The sequence below is a fragment of the Aotus nancymaae genome, unplaced genomic scaffold, assembly GCF_030222135.1.
Source record: "Aotus nancymaae isolate 86718 unplaced genomic scaffold, 86718_ANA_hifiasm-v0.15.2.pri h1tg000040l, whole genome shotgun sequence".
In the NCBI taxonomy this organism is placed as follows: Eukaryota; Metazoa; Chordata; class Mammalia; order Primates; family Aotidae; genus Aotus; species Aotus nancymaae.
Window position 1 is genome coordinate 15,238,385 of NW_026988454.1, and position 25,590 is coordinate 15,263,974.

Genomic DNA, 25,590 nt, shown 5'->3' on the forward strand with positions numbered 1-25,590 from the left:
AGAGATACATTGCAATGCCATAATATTGGTCTTAGAAATTGACATTTAAAAGTGATTGCCATTAACACTTATTACTATGATTACAGTCAAGAATTCAAATTTTTTTTGTCCTTCTCACAGTTGTTTCAAAGTGGTTGAAAGGAACAGAAGATCTAAAAATAGGCAGGTGATGCTATAATACTGGAATAATATAAAACAATCACAAGAAAGCTTATGTATTCTATAAACACATTATCCAATATGGTGGCCATATTTGTCTATTTAAATTTAAGTTAATTAAGACTAAATTAAACTAAAATTCAGTTTTTTAGTAATTCTAGTCATGTTTCATATGCTCAGTATTCACTTGTAGCTAGCAGCTGCCATATGGACATCATAGATACAGATTTCCATCATTACAGAAAATTCTATTGGACAGTCCTGTTTTATAATCACCAATTTTTTTTAAGTTACCCATGAAATACTATATTATGTATTGGGGGTTATCCATATTTTATAAAGTAGCTATGACATCATAGAAATATGCTTCTACAGTATTGAAAGGCTATGTAACCTCATGAGAGGAACACAAAACTCAGACTCACATAATTCTAGATTCTAATCTTAACTCTGCAGAGTGATCTTGGACATAATACTTTTTGTTTCTAAGCCTTTGTTCCTTTATTTGCAAAATGAGGTAACAACATGCTTGCCTCACATGAAGTTTATGAATATTAGGAATAATGTATTGTAAAGGTGTTTCCTACAGTGCCTGACATATAGCTGTTATTTACTTATGGTTATTGTTTTTATTAATTAACAAAGGAGAAGACAGTAAAGCTGTTGTAGGTCATACACGCAAGTCATGCTCTTGCATAAAAGGTGAATCTTTATTTTCTGGAAAAAAATATCTTATAAGACCTCAGCTCATTTTCATAGTACCACACTAAAAATGTTTATGATCATAGTAATCACCAGAATAGTGAGGAAATGACCAAGCTAGGATAGGAAAATGTATAACCACAAAGGAATCAGTAAGTCAGGAAGAGGATAATGAGAATTTTAAATGGTATGAAGCAGAAAAGACAGATCATAAAGAAGGACACTTATATTGCAAGAATAGAAAGGAAGAACTAATCTCAGATACAGTTCCTCCTGGAAATATACCAGAAAGATATGTGAAAACATAATGACACAATCAAATAGGGAAGGGAAAATGATTTCTCACTATAAGACTGTGAGGAAACAGGTTTTCTATACAATTATTTTTCCTGTCTGAGAGAAGCACGTAGATCTAAAAGATTAAAGAGAAAAAAAGAAGGCAAAACTGCATCAGAACATCTACTCCTGGTGAGCTTCCTAACCTTACCCATGTTCTTCTAAACTGATGTGCCATTGTTTTTAATACATAAAATGAATAGGATGAATTATCTATTTAATCCCTTCAGATTTAGTATATATTGTTCATGGTAAGACGCTTGGGCTCTGATAACCAAAACGTGCACCCTCTGAGAAGTTTCATCACAAAAAGGCACTCTTGTAAAGTCATGTGTCTCAGTTGCCTGGAGGGGTGTATATGAAGGATAACACAGTAATGGAGAACAGAAGAGTCACATGTCACTGTGGCCAAAGCTTCCATAACCGAGAATTAAGGAGTCAATGTGATAAAACTGCAGAATAAGGAGGGATCTCAGGCATTGCCTGTATATTCCATGGAGAAAACTAGCTGCTTGAAATTAACCTGGACACTGGAAGAGATAAGGTGTTTGGAAAGGAAAGCAAAGCATCCCTTTTATATAAGACTGAGGCTTTTTAACATCCAGAATTTGGATAAAACAATAAGCAGAGTGAAAAATTTGGGCAGAAAATGTTGAGACAGCGCAGTCTTCAGACTCAGGAATAAATTTCCATTTGATCTGGAGAAGTAAAGACAAGATCAAATAAAGATAGAAATGAGACCTATTAGTGTAACCCAACACATGTGAATCGAATCCCCATATTTGCCCTAAAAGTATTAGGTACTGAGGATGCCATGATGACCAAAGCTATCACAATCCCAGCCTTTTGAAACTTAACAACCATCTGTGTCTAAAAACAGGTAATTTTATTTCAGTCACCGTTAATATTGTTCCTTTAATAAACACATATATTATATATATAATACTCATTAATAAAGGCATTTGTTTGGAAAAATCAGTTATGTAAACAGTCTATTGTAAAACCTTATCTACCGTCTGATTAAGTACTGCAAGGAGTTAATGAAACTCACCAGAAGATGGCAATACATAACTTCCTACCTCTGCTGTTATAATTGCTAAGGCCAAAAAAGCATTATCAGATTTACAGAATTTTATTGATTAGTAGGTGGCTAAAAAGTGCAATGTTATAAAAATCTCAAATCTGAAGGCACATAACAAGACAATTAGTAGGTGGCTAAAAAGTGCAATGTTATAAAAATCTCAAATCTGAAGGCACATAACAAGACATCTCTTTGATCTCCTTGCTCTCTTTATCCTTTTCTTATTTTCAACAGTGTAGAAGATTCAACAATGGCAAAATTTATGAACATAAAATATTAATACAATTGTCCTATCAAAATTAGTTATTTTCACATTTGAAAGTTTAGCCTGAATATGTGTTTATTGTATTATAAAAATATTCTAGTGCTTTTTATTTTTCTTGAAAGGCAATTCACAATTTTAGCCTTAATTAGTTATGCAAGGTAGGTTTTATTTTCTGGTTTAAACTCAAAATAAAAATATTTCAGTTATTTGGTCAGTTTTTTTTTAATGAAGCCAGCTAAACATTCAATTATTTAAGTCAACTCATATCCTTAATATGAATAATAGCAATAATAATCTAAAACTATGAGTGAGTCAGTCACATTCATTAAAATGTGGAAAAAACCTATTATCTATTCAAGCAGAAAAGTATTATTACCCTAGGCATCTAAAAGTGGTTGAATAATAAGGATTTATGTTTAATATCAGTTGATGTTGTGGTTGCCTAGAGTTAAACCTCTTGAAAAAAAGGGAGATATAATAAAAACTGTAAAATTTTGCTTTTCTCTTTATGGAAGTAAAAAATGCATTATAGTTCCCAATAGAGATAGGTTGAATATGCTGTTTGTCAGAAATAAATGCACTCAAGTTCTGGTGTAGTATGTAAAAAATGACAAAAAAACTCAAGCAGTATTTGTTGCATCTTTTCCAAACTTAACACTAAAATACATTAGACCAGGCAAAATTGTGGGAATGAAACTAAAACAACATCCATAATTTAGCAGGAATTTTACTCACTATTAAATGATGGAACTGGATGAGAAATGAAATCAGTTACTTATCCTTGTCTGACATATTAAACACAGAGAGAACTGTCTTTCTTTTCTCTGCAAAGGGAAGTTCTATTTTTGTGGTGAATCCAGAAAACCAAGTATGCATTACTAACAGGAGTAATAATAACAAAAAGCTTTTTTGTAGCTGGAACTACAGGCATGCACCACCATGCATAGCTAATTTTGGTATGTTTTAGTAGAGACAGGGTTTCACCACATTGCCCAGGCTGGTCTCAAACTTCTGAGCTCAAGAAATTCACCTACCTTGGCCTACCAAAGTGCTGGATTGCAGGTGTGAGCCACCATGCCCAGCCTTCAAAATAATTGTTTTAAAGAGACTTAGTGAGCTACAAGAGAATACAGATAAACAACTCAACAAAATTGAGAAAACAATAGGAAGAAAAGAGAAGTTCAAAAAGAGTTATTGATCATAAGAACTAAACAAGTTGTGGAGTTCAAAAATACAATGAGAGGAGTATTTAAAAATAAAATAAAGAACCTCAATAGTAGACCCAATCAAGGAGAAGAAAGAATTAGTGAACTCAAAGACAGATCACTTAAGTCAGAGAAGACAAAAATAATGAAAAAGAGTGAAGAAACCGTACAGTACTTATGGGACACCAACAAGCAAACTAACTTATGCCTACAGGATACCCAGAAGGAGAAGAGAGAAAATAGTGAAGGAAGGTTATTTGAACACATAATGAACAAAAAGTTTCCAAATCTGGGGAAGAAAATAGACATCTAGATTTATGAAACTCAACATTTTCAAAGAGGATTAACCTAAAGAAGACTCTTCGAAGACATTATAATCAAATCATCATAATAAAAATCAAGGACAAAGAGAATTTTTAAAGCAGCAAGAGAAAAACAACTCATCACATATAAGGAAATCACTGCAAGACTATCAATGGATTTCTCAGCAAAAACAAAAATTGCAAGCCAGAAGAGTGTATGAAGATATATGTAAAATACCAAAAGATAAATGAAACTTCCAACCAGGAAAATTATCAGTTAAAATAAAGGAAAAATAAAGTCTTTCCCAGAAAAACAAAACCTGGGGGTGTTCATTGCCACTAGACTTATATTACAAAAAATAATTGAAAGAGTTTTTTTAAATTGAAACAAAAACATGCTACAAGCAACATCATAGCACACCAAAGCATAAATTTTACTGGTAAAGATAAATGCAGACAAATACAGAATAATGTAACACTGTCATGGTGGTACATAAGTTATCTTTAACCCAAATATAAAAGCTAAAAGATAAAAATTTGTTAATAGATACAGTATAAAAATAAATTAACTCTGACTACAAAAATACAACGTGTGAATGTGGGCAGAAAAAGTGTAGAGTTTTGTATGTGATTGAAGTTAAGTGCTCATCAACTTAAATAGATGGTTAGAACTATAAGAGATTTTATGTAAACATCGAAGTAATCACAAAGGAAAAAATACCTATAATAGATACACAAAGCATAAAGAGAAAAGAATCAAAGCAAATCGCTCACTCCAAAAGTATCAAATAATAAAGGAAAAAATCAAAAGAGGAAGAGAGAAACGACACAAATGCAAGGCACACAAAAAACAATTAATGAACTAGTACTAGTAACTCCTCACTCATAAATAATTACTTAAAATGTAAAACTTTAAACTCCCCAATCAAAAGGCACAGAATGGCTGAATAGATTTAAAATACAAGATCCAGTAAAGTGCTGTTTCCTAAAGACTCATTACAGAGTTAATGAAGCATATAGAATGAAAGTAAAAGGATGAAAAAGTGCACATGGAACATTCTCCAGAATATATAATGTTGATTATAAAACAAGTCTCAACAAATTAAAGAAGGTTGACATCATGCAACATAACTTTTCCAACCACAATGGAATAAAACTAGAAATTAATAACAGTAAGAAAATCAGAATATTCACAAATATGTGCAAAACAAACAACACAAATATGTGGAAATTGAGTCAAAGAGAAAATCAAAAGGGAATTTTAGAAATACTTCGAGACAAATGAAAATGAAAACACAACACATCAAAACCTATGGGATGCAGCAAAAGTAACTCCAAGAGGCAAATATGTAGCCATAAACACCTATAATAAAAAAGAAGAAAAGTTTCAACTAACCAACCTAATTTTATACCTCAAGGAATTAGAAAAAGAACTAAGCCCAAAGGTAGCAGAAGGAAGGAAATAATAAAGACACACACACACATAAGATTAACAAATTATCATGATAGAATGAAGATGAACTACATCTTTTACATGAAGAAATGCAAATAGTCTAAACACATCTGTTAATAAAAATAAATTTCATATTGACTCTCAAAACAAAATGTGAGTCTGTTGTATACAAGAAATGCATTTAAAATAGCATGACTCTGAAAGTTTGAAGTATTTTTAAATAAGCAAAAAAGTACCAAGCAAATACTAACAACAAAAATAACAAATTTATACTCTTGGTATAAGACAGGGTAATTAAAATAAGAAAAATCATTAAACAAGACAGAAAAGTATCTTATAGAGTGAGAAATGCACAATTAAATTCTAATAGCTGTGGGATATTTATCAACTAATATCCTATCAAAACTCATTAAGCAAAATGCAAACTACAGGAAATGAAAATAGAGACACATTAAGAATTAAGTCTTTTTTTATTAGTTAATTTATTTATTATACTTTAAGTTCTGGGGTACATGTGCAGATCATGCAGGTTTGTTACATAGGTATGCATATGCCATGGTGGTGGTTTGCTGCATCCATTGCCCCATCATCTATATTAGGTATTTCTCCTAGTGCTCTCCCTCCCCAAACCCCTGACTCCCTGCTAATCCTCCCCTAGCCCCCCACCCACCAAGCACCAGTGTGTGATGTTCCCCTCCCTGAGTCCATGTGTTCTCATTGTTCAGCACCCAGTTATGAGTGAGAACATGTGGTGTTTGGTTTTCTGTTCTTGTGTCAGTTTGCTGAGAATGATGGTTTCTAGTTTCATCCATGTCCCTGCAAAGGACATGAACTCATTCTTTTTTATGGATGCATGGTATTCCATAGTGTATATGTACCACATTTTCTTTATCCAGTCTATCATTGATGGGCATTTGGGTTGGTTCCAAGTCTTTGCTATTGTGAACAGTGCCACAACAAACATATGCGTGCATGTGTCTTTAAAATAGAATGATGTATAATCCTTTGGGTATATACTCAGCAACGTCAAATAGTATTTCTATTTCTAGATCCTTGAGGAATCACCACACCATCTTCCACAATGGTTGAACTAATTTACACTCCCACCAACAGTGTAAAAGCATTCCTATTTCTCCACATCCTCTCCAACATCTGTTATCTTCTGATTTTTTAATGATCACCATTCTAACTGGCATGAGGTGGTATCTCAATGTGGTTTTGATTTGCATTTCTCTAATTACCAGTGATGATGAGCTTTTTTTTCATATGTTTGTTGGTCTCATAAATGTCTTCTTTTGAAAAGTGTCTGTTTATATCCTTTGCCCACTTTTTGATGGGGTTGTTTTTTCCTTGTAAATTTGTTTAAGTTTTCTGTAGATTCTGGATACTAGCTCTTTGTCAGATGGGTAGCTTGCCAAAACTTTTTCCCATTCTGTTGGTTACCGGTTCACTCTATTGATAGCTTCTTTTGCTGTGCAGAAGCTCTTAAGTTTAATTGGATCCCATTTGTCTATTTTGGCTTTTGTTGCCATTGCTTTCGGTGTTTTAGTCATGAAGTTGTTACCCATGCCTATGTCTTGAATGGTATTGTCTAGGTTTTCTTCTAGAGTTTTTATGGTGTTAGGTCTCATATTTAAATCTTTAATCCATCTAGAGTTAATTTTTGTATAAGGTATAAGGAAATGATCCAGTTTCAGTTGTCTCCATATGGCTATCCAGCTTTCCCAACATCAAGAAAATTTCAGGCCAATATCTATGATAAACAGTGATACAAAAATCTGAATCCAACAGCATATCAAAGAGCTTATCCATGACAATCAAGTGAGCTTCATCCCAGGGATGCAAGGCTGGCTCAACATCTGCAAATCTATATAAACATAATCCATCATATAAACAGAACCAAAGACAAAAACTACATGATCATCTCAATAGATGCAGAGAAGGCCTTCAGCAAAATTCATCAGCCCTTTATGCTAAAAACTCTCAATAAACTAGGTATCAATGGATTGTATCTCAAAATAATAAGAGCTATTTATGACAAACCCATGGCCAATATCATACTGAATAGGCAAAAACTGGAAGCATTCCCTTTGAAAACCGTCACAAGACAAGGATGCCCTCTCTCACCACTCCTATTCCACATAGTATTGGAAGTTCTGGCTAAGGCCATCAGGCAAGAGAAAGAAATAAACGGTATTTGAATAAGAAGAGAGGACATCAAATTGTCCCAATCTGCAGATTACATGATTGTCTACTTAGAAAACCCCATCGTCTCAGCCCCAAATCTACTTAAGCTGATAAGCAACTTCAGCAAAGTCTCAGGATACAAAATCGATGTGCAAAATTTGTAAGCATTCCTATACACCAATAACAGGCAAATGGAGAGCCAAATCATGAGCAAACTAGCATTCTCAGTTACTACAAAGAGAATAAAATACCTAGGACTACAAGTAACAAGGGATGCGAAGGACCTCTTCAAGGAGAACTACAAGCAGGACCACTGCTCAAGGAAATAAGAGAGGACACAAACAGATGGAAAAACATTCCATGCTCATGGTTAGGAAGAATCAATATTGTGAAAATGGCCATACTGCCCAAAGCAATTTATAGATTCAGTGCTATCCCCATCAAGCTACCAATGACTCTCTTCACAGAATTTGGAAAAACTACCTTAAACTTCATATGGAACCACAAAAAAGCCCACATAGCCAAGACAATACTAAGGAAAAAAAAAAGCTGGAGGCATCATGCTCCCTGACTTCAAACTATATTAGAAGGCTACAGTAATCAAAACAGCATGGTACCAGTACCAAAACAGATATAGAGACCAATGGAACAGAACAGAGGCCTCAGAAAGAACTCACACAACTACAACCATCAGATCTTTGACAAACCTAACAAAAACAAGCAATGGTGAAAGGATTCCCTATTTAATACAAGGAATTGAAAGTCTTTAATTCACCTACTATGTCAGTTTGCATCCAGTCAAGAAGAAGGAACCCACAGTTATTTTAACAGAGATAATTTAAAATAAAAAAAAATTAATTAGATATGTGTTGTGGTTATTACTCAGAAACAGGAGGGACCCTCAACCAAAATTCTGTTTAGATGTCCAGAGATGCCTCACACACACCAAAAGGGTATGGAAAATTTATCATCACATCATGAGATTTTCTAGGAACAGCAGGGCAAGCTTCCAAGAAAGATCAAAAAAGTCTTTAGAAAACAGAGAAAGAAGACAAGTAGGTGTTTTTATGATGTTTAGAAGGTGGAGTGGGGTGAAGGTGAGAATTTCAGTGTGGGTAGAGTTTGTATCATTTGAACTTCCCTCTAGAACCAAAGGAGGGAGCACCCAGGGCTTCTCATCAGCTTGCCCATAGGTGAGCAGAAAGGGAAGAAAGAAAAGTGACAAATGTCAATATATATTGAGTCAGGCCTTTTATTACTATATTAAAGAACTGAAAGGCCAAAAGGAACAACAGGAATCACAGAGAGTGCAACTTCAGGAAGCAGCTACCACTCCAAAAGCTGAGGAAACAAAGGAAAGAGATTGGAGTTATCAAACTTATAAGTTTCAAAGAACATCTCCATAGAGCTAAAACTCAAGCCCTGAGCAAGGAGCTCTGCTTGGCTGGTGCTGATATCTCCAAGCTTGGTGGAGGGTCCCCATGGGCATAGAACCAAGATCTCTGAAAAAATTAATGGGGATGTGCTAAGTTTCAGCATGCTTGGATTTCTCAAGTCTGATGGCACAATCCAAAGCAGGTCCAGGCTTTCTATTTTGAAGAAGAGAAAGTTTCAGTGGCTTCCACTTGGTCCTTCCCACCATAAAGGTCCTGCCTTCATAGGTCAGAGAGCCAAAGAGGGATTCTATAAGTTGCTGCGTATGTCTATTCCAACTATGCATTCCAGAAATGGAGAACTAACCACAGATGGATCAATGAACCACTGTACTTCAAATTTGGGATGAAACTCCATTCATCATCTGTCCACTATAGACCTCATGTTGACTGGTGAAACAAAACGGCATTTTTAATCCTTAGGCATTTACATCAGTTTGGAGCTAATGTCCACAATCTGTATAAAGTCCAAATAGTTCCTTTTTCCTCTGTACACGACTGTAGAAAATGTCTTGGAAAGAAGATCTACAGTATAATCTTGTGTTAGTTCTGCAGCATCCTTCCTCAAAAGAGTCTGATATTCCCTTCTTACGAGGCTGTAAGTAAAGTAATTCCTATATTTAGAATCCAGACTTAGAAATGTTTTTCTGTTATTTGGATCAAGACCATTTAAGTAAGCTATCAATCTATTTTAACCCTAGGGATACAGTGATCAAATAAATAGCGCCCACCAAGATTTTTTTCAGGACGAAATATGCTGATATTTTCAACCTGTTATTTATTAAGTCAAGTGTACTCATCTTGTCTTTGGTAACTAGGAGCTGCCATAACCTCTGCCACACATTATCCTGAGCAAAACCAATGAGCCGACCTCTCACCATCATATCTAGGTGTCAAAAGACAGCCAACACAGAGCTTTCAAAGGATGCTGCTAACCACCTCACCAGGTATTTCTCAATGCCTTAGTGATAGGACCTCTTATGTGAGGGGCATTCAGGCATCTCAACCTCATTCAGCGTAAGCCACAATTGAATCTAAATTTTAGTCAACCAACTAAATAAACTATTTAAAGTTTCAGGAAAAGTGGGTTAAAGAGTTAATATTTATATTAACTATTTCAAATAATGTTAAAGAAACTTTTAAAAAACAATAAAATGTCTTTTCCAAAACCCCACTAGAAGTCAAATAGATCACTAGAACCCAGCCTCAAAAATATTTTGAAGATCATTGTATTTTTCCCCTTTGTGTTTTTAATACACTGAAGTCAAAAAGTAATTACTGCACTTTCCTCACATATAATTACCTCATATATAAGCAACAACAAAAATATAGTACTAACAGGGATACAATGCTCCTATGTCATCTAAGAGGTTGCAGATCAAAAATCAGGGTCTGAAGTGTAACTAAAGACCCTTGGCTTTCCTTGTAGTTATATTACTTTGACCTTTGCCTCCTTCCTCAATCACCTTCTTTGTGGTTCCATGTTTTCTCCTCTTCTTAGAGGGACACTTGTGGTTGGATTTAGAGCCCACCCCAATAATCCAGGATGCTCTCATTTCAAGATCCTAAATTAATTGCATGTGAAAAAAAACCCTTTTTTCTCTCCCAAATCTGGTTACATTCACAGAGTTCTAAGTGTACATGTTTTTGTGGAGAGAGAAGGGAGGGTCACTATTCAACCCACTACATAGGTGTATTAATCCATTTTCAAAATACTATAAAGATACTCCCTGAGTCTGGGTAATTTATAAAGAAAGAGGTTTAATTGGCTCACAATTCTGCATGGCTGGGGAGACCTGAGGAAACTTAGCAATCATGCCAGAATGCAAAGGGGAAGCAAGGCACGTCTTACATGGCGGCAGGAAAGGGAGAGTGCAGGGGAAACTGACAATTCGTGAAAGCAGCATGAGAGAAACTTCCCCTATAATCCAACCACCTCCTACCAGGTCACTCCCTTCACACATAGGGATAAAAATTCCACATGAGATTTCGGTTGAGACACAGAACCAAACCATATCAATAGGACAATAGAGTTCTGTGTTAGCTAGGATAAGAAACTACACCTATTTTACTAACTACCTTCAAAGCTCAGCTTATTGATCACTCAAATTGCAGTCCAGTGAACATTAGTGGGGAGAGGAAGACTGCTCCACGCAGTCACTCAGGGATACATGCTCTATCATCATGTTGTCTCGCCATCATCTGGAACCTTGTCATCTTCACTCAACTGGCAAAGGGGAAAAAGATCATGGATGGTTGTATAGGAGGTGTTATGGTCCAGGCCAGGAAGTGGAGTACATCATATTTGCCAGTATTCCATTGGTTCAAACTCAATCACATTGCAATGAAGGCCTCTTGTTGAGTGCTCAGAATAAGAGGAAATAGGTTTGAAGGGTGGTTTCTGCCATCAGCCATATGTAAAAAAATCAATATTATATATCTAGTTCCTATATACATCAAAAACTAGACCTTAAAAATAGAGAATTACCTTACTTTTTAAAGTCCTATGGAACATTAAAGGCAATTGGCCTTACATTAAATCACAATGAAAATCTCAGTAAATTAAAATAATTAAAAGTAGAACTAGCAGTATCCTTACTTTCAGATGTAATTAGACTAGTTTCAGTTCTCTTGTGGGGATGTAATCCCACTGCAGCACCTCCTTTCTGCTAGTTACAACTAAGAACCCTGGGAAAATCTACTCCCCAATCCACCAGAGAAAACTCTACCTGAGAACTATGAAAAATACTGAACTGAGAATTTAAAAACAGAGGGGAATAAGTAGAACACAAATAATAAAATGGTAGACTTAGGTTAAACTATGTAAGTAATTGCATTAAGGGTTAATGCTATAAAATAGCACTTCTAATAGAAATATAGTAAGTCATTTTACCATTTAAAAGATTTTAGCAGCCACATTAAACAAATAAAAAAAGCCCATTTATTTAAACAAATAAAAAGAAACCATATTAAACAAATAAAAGAAGCCAATCCAGATATTGTTTAAACATGCAATCAATCCAAAAATTTTTAATGAAAAATATTGCATTCTTTCTTTTGGAACATCTTTGAAATCCAGTATGTGTTTTACAAGTATATAGCAATTTAGACTAAGCACATTTCAAGTAGCTAATAGCTACTGTATTGGATAGCAAAGCTCTAAACTTTCCAGTTAATGGTTGACATTCAGAGAGTGGGCAAAAATAAGACCCTGCTGATTGACTATTGGTTCAGTTTCTCTGGAGAGACACGACTGGTGCCTTCAGACATTATGTAAGACAACTGACCCCATTTCAGTAAGAAATCAATGGCAGGAAAAGTAGGAGGGCAGTGGACAACTGCTCTATACCAAAGAGATTTCAAATACATAATTCAACCAAATACATAATTCGACCATGTTTGATCCCAAGTTAAAATCACGGTAAAAATCAATATTATATATCTAGTTATTATATATCGATCATGAACATTTAATTATGATCAAATATTAGATGCATTATATATTAGATGATTATATATCAATCACAAACATTTAATTATGATCAAATATTAGATGCATCAAAGTGCTATTGCCAATTTTGTTACTGATAATAGAACTGCAGTTATGTAAGACAATGTTATTTTTAGAGGTGCATACTGATCTATGTAAGGATGAAATGTCTACAATTCGTCTTAAAATAATTTACCAAAGGAAAAAACTTTTAAGTATGGATGAAACAAAGATAGCAAAATCTTGAAGATTGTTAAAATTAGGTAATGGGCATATGGAAGTTCTCTCTACTTCTATATTTGTTTAAAATGTTTTATTATAAAAATGTAGAATGCCACAAATAGAATCTTGTTAATATAAAGGAAAAGAAGTACTTGCTTTAAGAGAGCATATCCATGAGCCCCATCCTTTCTGATATCACAATGAAATCAAAGAATAGAAGCACAAAAAAGGAATAACCACTAGAAGCACCTTTCCTTTGGGAGACCCAGGTATTCTTCTTGCTCCTACTTCATAAGCTCCAACTCCTTTGAGATTTTTTTCTTCCCCAGCCAAAGTAGGAGGATTAAGTTGAAACCTTCAAATAAAGCTTCCAGAAGACATGATTCAGAGACAGCATTACCTATTGTGAGTAGTACAATAGAATATTAGTTATTCTTCAAAAAGGAAGAAATCCTGTCATTTGTGACAACATGGTTGGAAGTAGAGAACATTACACTGATTGAAATAAGCCAAACACAGAAAGACAAATACTGCATGCTCTCACTTATGTGTGGGATCTAAAACAATTGAACTCATAGAAGTACAGAGTAGAATGGTGGTTATCAAAGGTTAGTATATAACAGTTAAAGGGTAAAAATCTTTAGTTAGATAGGAAGAATAGTCTGATTTTTTTTGAAGATATATTGCACAGTATAGTGAATATAGCTGATAATTGAGTAGTGTACACTTCAACATCGCTAAGAGAGTAAATTTCAAATGTTCTCATCACAAAAAGTGCTAAATATTTGTGGGGATGGATATGTTAATTAGCTTGATTTAATCATCTCACTTTTTATGAAAAATCACAACCTTAATTTTTACCCCATAATCATTATACAACTAGAATTTTTCCATATAACAATACCACATTTTGTTCATTGATTTACCTGTTGACAGATGCTTAGATTGATTCTGTAACTTGACCATGGTGAACAGTGTTACAATAAACATGGGAATGCAGACATTTCTTAAACATATAGATTTCAAGTCTTTAGGGTAAATACCCAGAAGTGGAATTATTGGATAATATGGTAATTCTGCTTTTAGTTTTTTGAAGAGTCTCCATACCTTTTTCCATAATGACAGTACTAATTTACATCTCCACCAACAGTGTACATGGGTTCCCTCTTCTCCACATCTTTGACAACACTTACTATCTTTTGTCCTTTTGAAATAGCCATTCTAACAGGTGGGAAGTGATATCTCATTGTGGTTGTAATTTGCATCTCTGTCACAATTAGTGGTGTGGAACTTTTTTTTATATATCTGTTGGCTTTTTCTATGTCTTCTTTTCAAAAATGTCTATTCAGGTCCCTTTTCGGTTTCTTAATTTTATCTTCTGTTTTCCTCAGATAATTTTGATATAACATTTGATAAAGCAGTGCTAATATATAAGTCTCAGAAAATGTAAAAGAAAATACCTTCAAATAATATAATTTCCATTATAATCGGTGTTCTTTTTTTTATTTTAAGTTCTAGGATACATGCGCAGAACATGCAGATTTTTTATAAAGGTATGCATGTGCCATAGTGGTTTGCTGCACCCATCAACCCATCATCTAGGTTTTAAGTCCTAAATGCATTAGGTATTTGTCCTAATGCTCTCTCTCCCTTTGCCCCCCACCCCCCCGACAGGCCCCAGTGTGTGATGTTCCCCTCTCGGTGTCTATGTGTTCTCATTGTTCAACTCCTACTTATGAATGAGAACATGCAGTGTTTGCTTTTCTGTTGCTGTGTTAGTTTGCTGGGAATGATGGCTTCCAGTTTCATTCACGTCCCTGCAAAGGACACAAACTCATTTTTTATGGCTGTATAGTATTCCATGGTATATATGTGCCACATTTTCTTTATCCAGTCTATGATTGATGGGCATTTGGATTGGTTTCAAGTCTTTGCTATTGTAAATAGCGCTTCAGTAAACATACATGTGCATGTGTCTTTATAGTAGAATGATTTATAATCCTTTGTGTGTATACCCAGTAATGAGATTGCTGGGTCAAATGGTATTTCTGGTTCTAGATCCTTGAGGAATTGCCACATTGTCTTCCATAATAGTTGAACCAATTTACACTCCCACCAACAGTGTAAAAGTGTTCCTATTTCTCCACATCGTCTCCAGCATCTGTTGTCTCCAGATTTTTTAATAATCACCATTCTAACTGGCGTGAGGTAGTATCTCAATGTGGTTTTGATTTGTAGTTATCTAATGATCAGTGATGATGAGCTTTTTTTCATATGTTTGTTGGTCTCATAAATGTCTTCTTTTGAGAAGTGTCTGTTCATATCCTTTGCCCACTTTTTGATGGAGTTGTTTGTTTTTTTCTTGTAAATCTATTGAAGTTCCTTGTAGAGTCTGGATATCAGATCTTTGTCAGATGGGTAGATTGCAAAAATTTTCTTTCATTCTGTAGGTTGCCTGTTTACTCTGATGATAGTTTCTTATGCTGTGCAGAAGCTGGTTAGTTTGATTGGATCCCATTTGTCAATTTTGGCTTTTGTTGCAATTGCTTTTGGTGTTTTAGTCATGAAGTCTTTGCCCATGCCTATGTCCTGAATGGTATTGCCTAAACTTTCTTCTAGGATTTGTATGGTTTTGGGTTTTACATCTAAGTCTTCAATCCATCTTGAGTTAATTTTTGTATAAGGTGTAAGGAAAGGGTCTAGTTTCTGTTTTCTGCATAGGGCTAGCCAGTTTTCCCAGCATCATTTATTAAGTAAGTAATTTTTTCCCCATTGCTTGTTTTTGTCAGGTTTGCCAAAGATCAGATGGTTATAGATGTGTGGTGTTATTTCTGAGATCTCTGTTCTGTTTCATTGTTCTACATTATAATCTATTTTCTAACAACTGTCCATAAATTTATCTAAGTTGCCTCTTTCATAATTTCCTATGTGGGTTCCCTCATTTCTGATATTGTGTAACCTACCATATTTTAGTCAGTACCACTTCAGGAGACTGAGTTCCAAAAGTACATCAGATCATTTACAAAGTGGTTCTTTTTATTTGTATTGCGTTTCCCTCCATAATAAATTGTCTTGAAAATTGTCTCTTTACATGTAAATCATCAAGTAATAACTTGGACATGATGGTTTTGGCAACAGCTGATACTGAATAAAAAATGACAACAGAAATAGAAGAGAGGACAATCAACCAAGAGCAACAGAGGAACTAGTAAACAGATAAAGCAATCAAAAAGAAACAACTGCACTGCCCGAGAATGTAGGAAGAAGGACAGAACAGGACACAGTAGAAATGATATGTTGGGTTTGTTTATAGGGAGGATTTGTTTCCTGGAATTGTCTTAAGGAAGATTAACTGAGTAGAGAATGTCAGAATTTCTGCTGCAGCAGCAATTTGGAGGAGATAGAAGTAGAGAAAGAAATGAAGGTGGAAGTGTTGTATCTAGAGAAAATAAATGAAGGACAAAGTGAAAGATGCAAATACACATAGAAGAAGAACCCATTTTTGTTTATGGTCAATATCTTTCTCCTTGCTACGCAGATTGAATACTTATGATTTATCATTGATTTCTCTCTCTTGACTTCTACATTCAGTCAACTGCTCAGTCATTGTAGCTTTTACCTATGAAATACCTTTCAGAGCCATCTTCTTTTCCTTTCCACTATGATCAGCTTAGTTCCAATCCCAATTTTCTCCCAGCAGCAAACTGGTAACAATATTCTTAGCTTTGCTTTCATTACCCCCTGTTTTGGATTGATTCCATCCCCAAAAAATTCATATGTTTAAGTCCTAACTTTCAGTGCAACTATATTTGGAGATAGTGCCTCCACAAAAGTAATGAAGCTTAAATGAAGTTATAAGGATGGGGACATTAATCCAAAATGACTGGTGTCCTTATGAGGAGACATAGAGACACCAGGGATGCTCAGGCACAGAGAAAAGGCCATGTGAGGACACAGTGAGAAGGCTACCAGTCATCTGCAAAGCCAATGAGAGAGGCCTTAGTAGAAACCAACACTACTGATTCCTCAGTCTCAGACTTCCAGCCTCCAGAACTGTGAGACAATAAATTTCTGTTGTTTCAGCCACTCTGTGTTAGGTATTTTGCTCCCGCAGCCCTAGCAGACAGCTACAGCCTTTCCTTGAGGTTGCATAAAGCTTTTTTAAATGCAGTACCCATGCTGTTACTTCCCTCCTCACGAATTGTTAATGACTCCACATAGAGATGAATCACCGTGGTCTTAATTGGCATTCTTCCTGGATTCAGCTTTTGCTAGTCCCCCACTTCAACAAAATATGACTCCTCATCATTTCTACACCTGCCAAATAATTTCTTACTTTCATGCCTTTCACAATCTGTATCTCTATCTGGAAATATACTTCTTTTCTTTAACCCAATTAACAGTCAGGAGTAGCAGGAACCCAGTCTAAAGAAGTCCCAGGAGCCACCTCTAGTATACGCAGAGTGAACGGACTGATGCACCATCAGAAAGTCCTTGGGGCAGCAGCTGAAGCAGTAGAGGTTGTAGGAGTCCCAGAGGGATTAAAATACCTCTGTCATTATTACTGACCTTCCTGTTCTGTTAGCATTTGAGTCTTCAAAAGAGAAAAGACTTTCAGGTGCATTGCTTCTGGCTCTTAACTTGCCTGGCTTCCTGTCATTTAACCTGCTATACTTTCCATTAAGTTGCAGCCCAGCCCCGGCCTCTGATATCAGGCCTGGATTAGCTAAAGCAATATAAAGAGGATGGTAGGACTGCAGCTCAGCAGCAAAGCAGCATGTTGGTTACGCTGTCAGCCCAGCTCTAGCTTTGATTCTCTGTAAATGATATTCTCTGTAACTGGATCCTTCTCTGAATCAGAGTAGCCGGCTTTTTCCACAATGATCAAACTACTACCTAATACCTCAAATTCACCACAGTCAAAATTACAATTATGCATGTTCTTAGACACCCCTGATGCCTTCCTGCCTGGAAGTATGCCGATCATCTGGTATAGAACTGCCAATCACTTTCTCAGCCATTCTTTTTTTTTTTTTTTTTTTTTTTTGAGACAGAGTCTTGCTCTGTCACCAGGCTGGAGTGCAATGACACAATCTCAGCTCACTGCAACCTCTGCCTCCTGGGTTCAAGTGATTCTCCTGCCTCAGCCTCCCGAGTAGCTGGGACCACAGGCGTGTGCCACCACGCCCGTCTCAGCCATTCTTACATCACCTTGATTCACTCTGAATCTTATCCTGGGCTTAGAATCTTTGTTATTCTTTCCATTCTGATTGGCCCAGAATTTCACTTGGAACTTACCCTCTGAGGATGATACACTTTTAATTTCAGACCTGTTAGAATGCCAACATTTTCATGAGAAATCTTTGGAAACATTCCACTGATCTTAATGTCCTGATGATTTTTCTATCTTTATTCACATCCAGTCTGTGAATAAATCTTACAAGTTTCCAAATGTATTCAGAATTTGATCACTTCTCACCACCTTTATCACTACCACCCTCGATGTCCAAGCCACTTTCCCCTCTCTCCATGTTGTAGCCATGGACTCCTAATTGGTCTCTTTGCTTCTGACTTCAGTCTGCAGGTCTATTCTCAACACAGTAGTCAGTTATCTCCTGAAAACGTAAGTCACTTCATGCCATTCTTGTGTTTGGGGCTCTCCAGGGGATCCCACCTCTCCTGGAAAAATAGCAAATTCCCTATCATGTCCTACTGGGCTGATATAATCCATGCTTCACCACCACCATCATTTCTATGACCTCATCTCCCCCTCATCCACTCCATTCTGGCTATCCTAGCTTCCTTCTTATTCCTCAAATAGAACTAGAACAGGGAGTTTTTAACCTCAGGGCCTTTACCCTTGCTCTTTGCTCTCCCCAGAATGTTTTCTCCAGCTATCCTCCTTATGACATCCTCATTTACCTCTTTCACGACTCTTTTCAGAAATTACACTAAAATTTCAGCCATTGACTTGACACGTCTTTTGTCTCTTCTCTGCTATATTTTCTCTTCTTAGCAGCCATCAGTATCTACTATGGTATATATTCATATGAACATTGTTTGCTGTCTACATTCTCCACTGGAAGATAAACTTTATGAAAGAAAGGATTTCTGTTTTTGTTTTTGTTTTTTCCTGTGCACTGCTCTAGTAAGCACAAAAACCGTTGCCTGGCACATATGTAGTAGGTAGTCAATAAATATTGGGTGACTGAACGAATCTTGTATGCCCTAATCCAGCATATCTACTTGGATTTTGATACCTGCCTTTGCTGGTCTACCCTGTCATTTTATGTTTTTGTCTCTATGGTGACACATTAAGTGAATGAAGGAGGCAGCTGAGGACCCTGCTTTGCAGTGTGACGGCTTGGCCATCTGAATTGCCCAAGGCTAGCTCTGGATGGAGATGGAATGCAGTCCACTGCCCCTACAACCACAGCAGCTGTCACAGTGGAGCCACCTTGGGATACATAGCAATTCTGTGCTTGGGGAGCCAAAATTAATTATATTCATTTATGCCCTGTTGGTTGCCAGATTGATTTTAGAACATAAGTAGAGAAATTGAAAAATGGTGCTCAAAGATAATCGGGAGAAAAAAAATATTTCAGGGTTTAACAAATCCTATTATGAAAAATATCTACCTCTATTTAATCAAAATGTTTCCTGCTTAGTGAACTCATTTTTCTTTTATTTTATCTTCAAGAAAGAGAGAATAGGAATTCCCTATCATCCACATGATCACCTTTCACATGCAGATCGTTTTCAGCCATGAAGCTGTCCTAGAAGTTAAGCAATATGTCCCATCAATTAGCTAATATGCTTTCTGTAACTGGTGATATAGCTGGTGACAATCAATATCGTTGGTTAATTAAGATAAATAGTTGGCTTATGCTTCTTGTCATTGAGATAGGAGAATATTTAGATAGATAGATAGATAGATAGATAGGGTGATATTATAAGTATATTTAAGAGGCTTTTGTTTTGTTTTGTTTTTTAGAATACTAGATGTTGTCCTAAGTGTCTGAAGCCGTCTTGGTAAGACTAGTAAGTAAAACACTTCTGGCCTGTAGGGAGCATTGATTGGCTGTCTCTCCAGCATTTATTGTCCTCTCCTATCTTCTTTACAGTACCCACATTTTGATTCAGAGACTGCACAGAATACTTCCCATTGGTTCTCACAACTTGATTCTGTCCTTTGGACACTGTGGAACACTCTTGGTGAGAATCCAGTCTGCTCTGTCCTGGAAGGATGACCAGTATGGGCAACATTACACTGTTTAAAGCAATGGGGAATCCCAGTAGAAACAGGAGAAAACAAGAATATCAGAGTACTAGTTTCCCTAGCTCCCTCCCTAAGCTCCTCTGAGGTTACCTGTGTTCTCCCAGGGTCATTGTTCCTGTCAACATGTTATTTTCTACAGGGCTCTTCCTTGGCATTCCAGTAAGCTCTCCCTCCCTGTTTTCCTCTGGGCTTGGAATTAGTAGCAGCTCTGCTGTTGCTCACTCCAAGTTCCCTGGCTATGTCTTATGGTTCCACCATGCCCCATTCACACTTTGTAATTTGGTCCTTTGAATAAAACAAAACAAAATAAAATGTGCCTCACTTCAAATTACCCTCATCTAGTGTGTGTGACTTCTGACTTATCTTCCTTTTTGGGGCCAAATACAGGTATCTACACTTTGCTATGCAGACCATTTGCTTCGGGAAGACGTTATGCAAGTGATAGTTCTGATTGGGTGAAAGGCAATCAGAACATTTTATTTTTCTTGGCCACAGTGATTGGGAGGAGGCTATTAGGCACATAAACTAAGCTAGCCTAATTAGAGCAATATTCAAGACATTTGCCTGGAACTTTTAGATACAAATACTTTCTCTTTCAGTGGGTGGATCAAGAAATATGCACTAGTCTAATTATTGCTGGTACACATCCCACAAACATAAGCATCAGCCTTAGAATGAACTCAACATGTGAATACAGAAGAGAAGGAAAGAAACCAGATCATTGATGTAAACTTGGATGAATCCTGAAACTTATCCTTTTGGATTTTTGCAAGCTAATAAATCTTCTTTATTTTATTTATTTATTTTTATTTTTGCCTGTGTCCACTGGCTTTTCTTTTCCTAGCATCACAATGCATCTGAACTGACACATGTTCACCCAGAAATTTGATTCTGGTGATTTCTCACAAATTTTCCAGATGGAAATAGACAAGGGTAACGAAATAAACCAGGAAGGAGAAACTCAAAAGTAACAATCATCTTTCCTTTTCAGAGGTTCCTTGAAGTATTTCCAAGTGGTAAATAAAACTGTGTGTGCTATTGAGTTCATTCAGTCACTCTGGAACACTCTTGGTAGGAATCCAGTTAAGAAATTATTTAATCCACATGATCCTCTCCCACAGCAAACTCAGCTGCAACCTGATGTCATTACTGGCACAGTTATCTTGTAAACAAAAACTCAGTTCTAAACAGTATTTAGAAAAGTATTATACACAAGTCAGACAGACTGATAGTGGCCTATAAAAAAAGGCTTTTAGAATGATCCAGAGCGTGTTAAGAACCTTTGGGAAAAAAAAGAAAAAAAAGGACAGACAAAAGGTCGATGATATCAATATATGATAAATAACAAATAAAAGCTGCCAATATTTCTAAATAACTACATAAACTCAAGAGGAATATGAAAAGCTCTACAATATCTCAGCAGTGGATTTATCAGGGGATTTCAGAGCTGTCTACATATCAGAAAGCATTTCAGACATAGAACTACATATCCAAACAGAGTCAAAAACACAGTGACAGAAGTGCTTCAGACTAGTTAAAAAATTATGAACCAGGAAGAAAGGATAGAATTAAGACATAAAAGAAAAAAAATCTTTTTCTATTACTTTACACCATTAAACATGGGATTATCCTAATTGATGACCCATTGAGGATCAGGATGTCCCAGAGATTTGGGAAACCAGTTTTGAATGGGTTTGATATTAACAGAACTTTATAATTGATGGTCCGTAGAATTCCAAAAGGCATAGTGAGATTGGTACATTCATTCATTTATTTATTCAACAAATATAAATTGAGTATATTTTATGTGCTTAAGTGCTAAGAACATAAGAGTTAACAAACAGACCAAAATAGCTGCCCTTCTGGAGCCTAAATTTTAGGGACAGACAGAAACTAAATTAGATAAGTAAGAAAATATATACAACGTTAGTGCTAAGTGCTGCAGAAAAAAACAATGTATAAAATAAAGGTAGAATGTTCAAAGAAGGGTGGATGGTATTTTAAAATTTTATACAGGACATTCAAGAAAGAGTTCACTGAGAGGGTAATGCTTTGATTAAAGACCTGAACAAAGTTAGAAGGTAAGCCATGTGAATATGACTAACTTTCAGAATTGAATTTGCAGGTAGAGGGAATATCATAGAAAAAGGTCCTGCTGTGGGAGCTTATCTAGTAATCTTCAGGAACATCAAGGAATGCATTCAGCTTCAGGTCGGTGAGTGAAGGGGAGGGCTGCATTTGGGGCTAGGCAGTTAATGAGGAGATTGGGTGAAACATAAAGGGTTTTATAGATCATAAAAGGACTTCACTCTAAGTAAGATGGCATGCTATTAGAGGGTTTTGACCAAAGAATTGACATCATCTGGTCTATGCTATAATAAGATTTATGTGACTGTTACATTAAGAGTAGCCTGAAGACTAGAGATGATGTCTAGGATGGAGACGGTGGTGCTGATAAGTAACAGATTTTAGATTCAATAGAATTTTTGTAACCTACATAAAAGTTTCAAGAGTATTACACAGAACTCCCTGTCTGCCTTTCAATGAGATTCATCAATTTGCTGACATGTTGCTTCATTTACTTTCTTTATCCATCCTTCTCTATGTTTTGTTGTTTTCTGAACTACTTGAAAGAATGTTAGAGACATCATGCCCTACAATTGCTAAACATTTTAGAGTGTATTTTCTAAGAACAAGGTCATTCTCTAAATATATTTTTAAAATAGAATCAACATGTTTCCCAATGGACTGAAGGTGAGCAATGAGAAAAATAACTGTCAAATATGACACCAAGACTTTAGGCTTGAGCAACTGAAAAGGATGGAGGTTACCATTAAATGATGTGGGGAAGCCAGAAAAAGGGGCAGGTTTGGAAGAAAAGGTCACAGATTTAGTTTTGGACAGGCTTTATTTGGGATGCCTCTTAAACTTCCTGGGAAGGTGATTGGATATACAAGTCTGGAATTCAGAAGAGATATCTGGGCTAGATATTTAAATTAGAGAGTTCATAGCATCTACATGATATTTAACATGATGAAATTGAATAAGATCCCCTAGGAATGAGTGCAGCTGGGAAACAGAAAAGTACCAAAGATGGAACTTTTGGTCCCTCAAAGTCTAGAGGTTGAGAAGATAAGAGGGATGTGGCAAAGGAGACCAAGAAGCAGCCAAAAGAGAGAAAGTGGGGAAAGAGGTAGCTTCAGAAGCCAAGTGAGAAAACTACTTTGAGAAGGAAAGAGGAAATAAGTAAATGCTTCCAATAGGTCAAGATAGGGGCAGAGACAGGAACATTTGGTTTAGCAAAGAAGTCACTGGTAACCTAAATAAGGTGCATGCTGGGGGTGAAAGCTGGCATTTGGTGAGTTCAGGAGCAAGTGGGAGGAAATAAATTGCCAACAGTGAGTGTAGACAACTCTTTCAAGAAATTTCTCTTAAAACTAAGGAGAGAAATGAGGTAATATTTGGAATTTAGGTGGTGATCAAGAAAGTTTGTTGTTAATATGGGAGGAATAACATGTTTATATGCTGATGGGAATGAACCAGCAAAGAGAAAAGAAAGTCATGGTGCTGGGAATAAAGAAAAACATGACAGAAAGGGATAGATCAAATACATAAGTGGAGGAGGTAGCCTTAGCTAAGAGCTGTTAGCTAAAACTGTTGACAGGAAGGAATAGATCTAATATATAAGTGGAGGAGGTGGCCTTAGCTAAGAGCTTAAAGAGTTCATTCCTAGCAACAGAGGACAAATCGGGACATTATATGAAGGCACTGACAACATGAATGCATATGCTAGTGGGAGCTTGTGGAAATTCTCTTTGCTTAAAATTTTCAAGGGAAATAGCAAACAAGGTTAATAGCTGAAAATGTAGATACAGGGGAAGATTTAGAAGTCTGGGAAGACAGGAAAATTATGAGATTTGTTTACGAAAGTGGGAGAGTATATTGATTAGAAAAATAGAGCATTCAGGGGTATTTGATTTAGTGATCATAAAGGCAAAGACCAGTTAGCATAATGGAGTGTTCCCCCAGCCATCGTCAGCAGTGTGGGTGCAGGCACGAAGTAGGCAGAGCTGAATTTAACAAGGGATGTGGGTTAACCAAGTGAGTATGACAAGGCGAGAGGGACAGTGCTTGAGGATAAATTCAAGAGGTGAGTGTGATAGTTACACGTGGAATTTAAACCATTTTAAAAGGAATGAACATCAAGGGGGAGATGGACAATGAAAAACATTGCAGAATCAACTATCACTGAGCAGCCACATATGTTTAATGTGGGTTATGCCGTATATACACCTAAAAGGACCTCTTTTAAGTGGGCATCATCCGTAAATGGAATTTATGATTTGTGTGTTTACTGTAATTTTCTGAAACATGGCATGCAAACATGTTGTTTTATCAAAAAGTAATCTTTTACAATGTTTCTAAAAGATGGAATTGAAAGATCCACTGGCACGGTGGCTCATGCTCATAATCCCAACACTTTGGGAGGTCAAGGTGGGAGGATTGTTTGAGCTCAGGAGTTCAAGAACAACCTGGGCAACATATTGAGACCTCATCTCCACAAAAAATAAAAACAAAATTATCCAGGCATGGTGGCAAGTGCCTGGAGTCCCAGCTACTCAGAGACTGAAGTGGGAGGATTGCTTGAGCACAGGAAGTTGAGGCTGCAGTGAGCTGACATTGCACCACTGCAGTCCAGACTGGGTAACAGAGTGAGACTCCGTCTCAAAAAAAAAAAATGTCTTGAAGAATTCAAACAAAGGCATGTAAGGGCCAGCAGTGACCCTGACAATGGATGTGAGGTCCTATGCAGTTGAGGGATTATTGAAATTGGAATGCAACAGGGAGAATACTGAGAACAAAAGTGTCAGTGATCAGAGAGTGAGGTGTATCCAGTTGAGATTATCATTACAAATAATTGTTAATATTGCTCATGATAAGGTCAAGACTATGATCATGGGAGTGGGTGGCTAAGTAGAGCAGAGACAAATGGTCTAACAAGAGCAACTCCTGAAGGAAGCATGGGGAGAAAGGGACAAGAAAATTTCACTAGAGAATTAATATTTTAAAATTTATTCAAGACCATCCTTAAATGGAATTTATGATTTGTGTATTTATTATAATTTTCTGAAAGATGGCACATCAACATCTTGTTTTATCAAAGAGTGATCTTCTACAATAATTTCTAAAAGTTGAATTGAAACATCCAGTGGGCTTGGTGGCTAAATGCTACAGCAATGCTAAAATGTTTCATTTAAAAAAAAAAAGTATTAAAATCCTAACTTTTAAAATTCTAAAACAATGTTAATATTAGAGTTATAAGAGATTTAAAAGATTCACCTTATTAAAGTAGAATTTCTGTATATTTTTCTTTTCTCCTCTTCTTCCTCTCCTCCTCCTCCTCCTTCTCCCCCTTCCCCTCCTCCTCCTCCTTCTCCTCCTCCTCTTCCTCCTCCTCCTCCTCCTTCTCCTTTTT

At 36.2% G+C, this 25,590-nt stretch overlaps 1 protein-coding gene across 1 annotated transcript in view; it reads left to right on the forward strand.

The window, feature by feature from the left end:
• Positions 1 to 20,016, forward strand: part of LOC105717162 (UPF0764 protein C16orf89-like) — a 145,986-nt gene extending 125,970 nt beyond the window's left edge. The window contains exons 5-6 of the mRNA XM_064360544.1: positions 19,830 to 19,876; positions 19,960 to 20,016. Coding sequence (XP_064216614.1) covers positions 19,830 to 19,837 — 8 coding nt within the window. The 3' untranslated portion in view covers positions 19,838 to 19,876; positions 19,960 to 20,016. The remainder of the gene's footprint in view (positions 1 to 19,829; positions 19,877 to 19,959) is intronic.
• Positions 20,017 to 25,590: the final 5,574 nt, after the last annotated feature.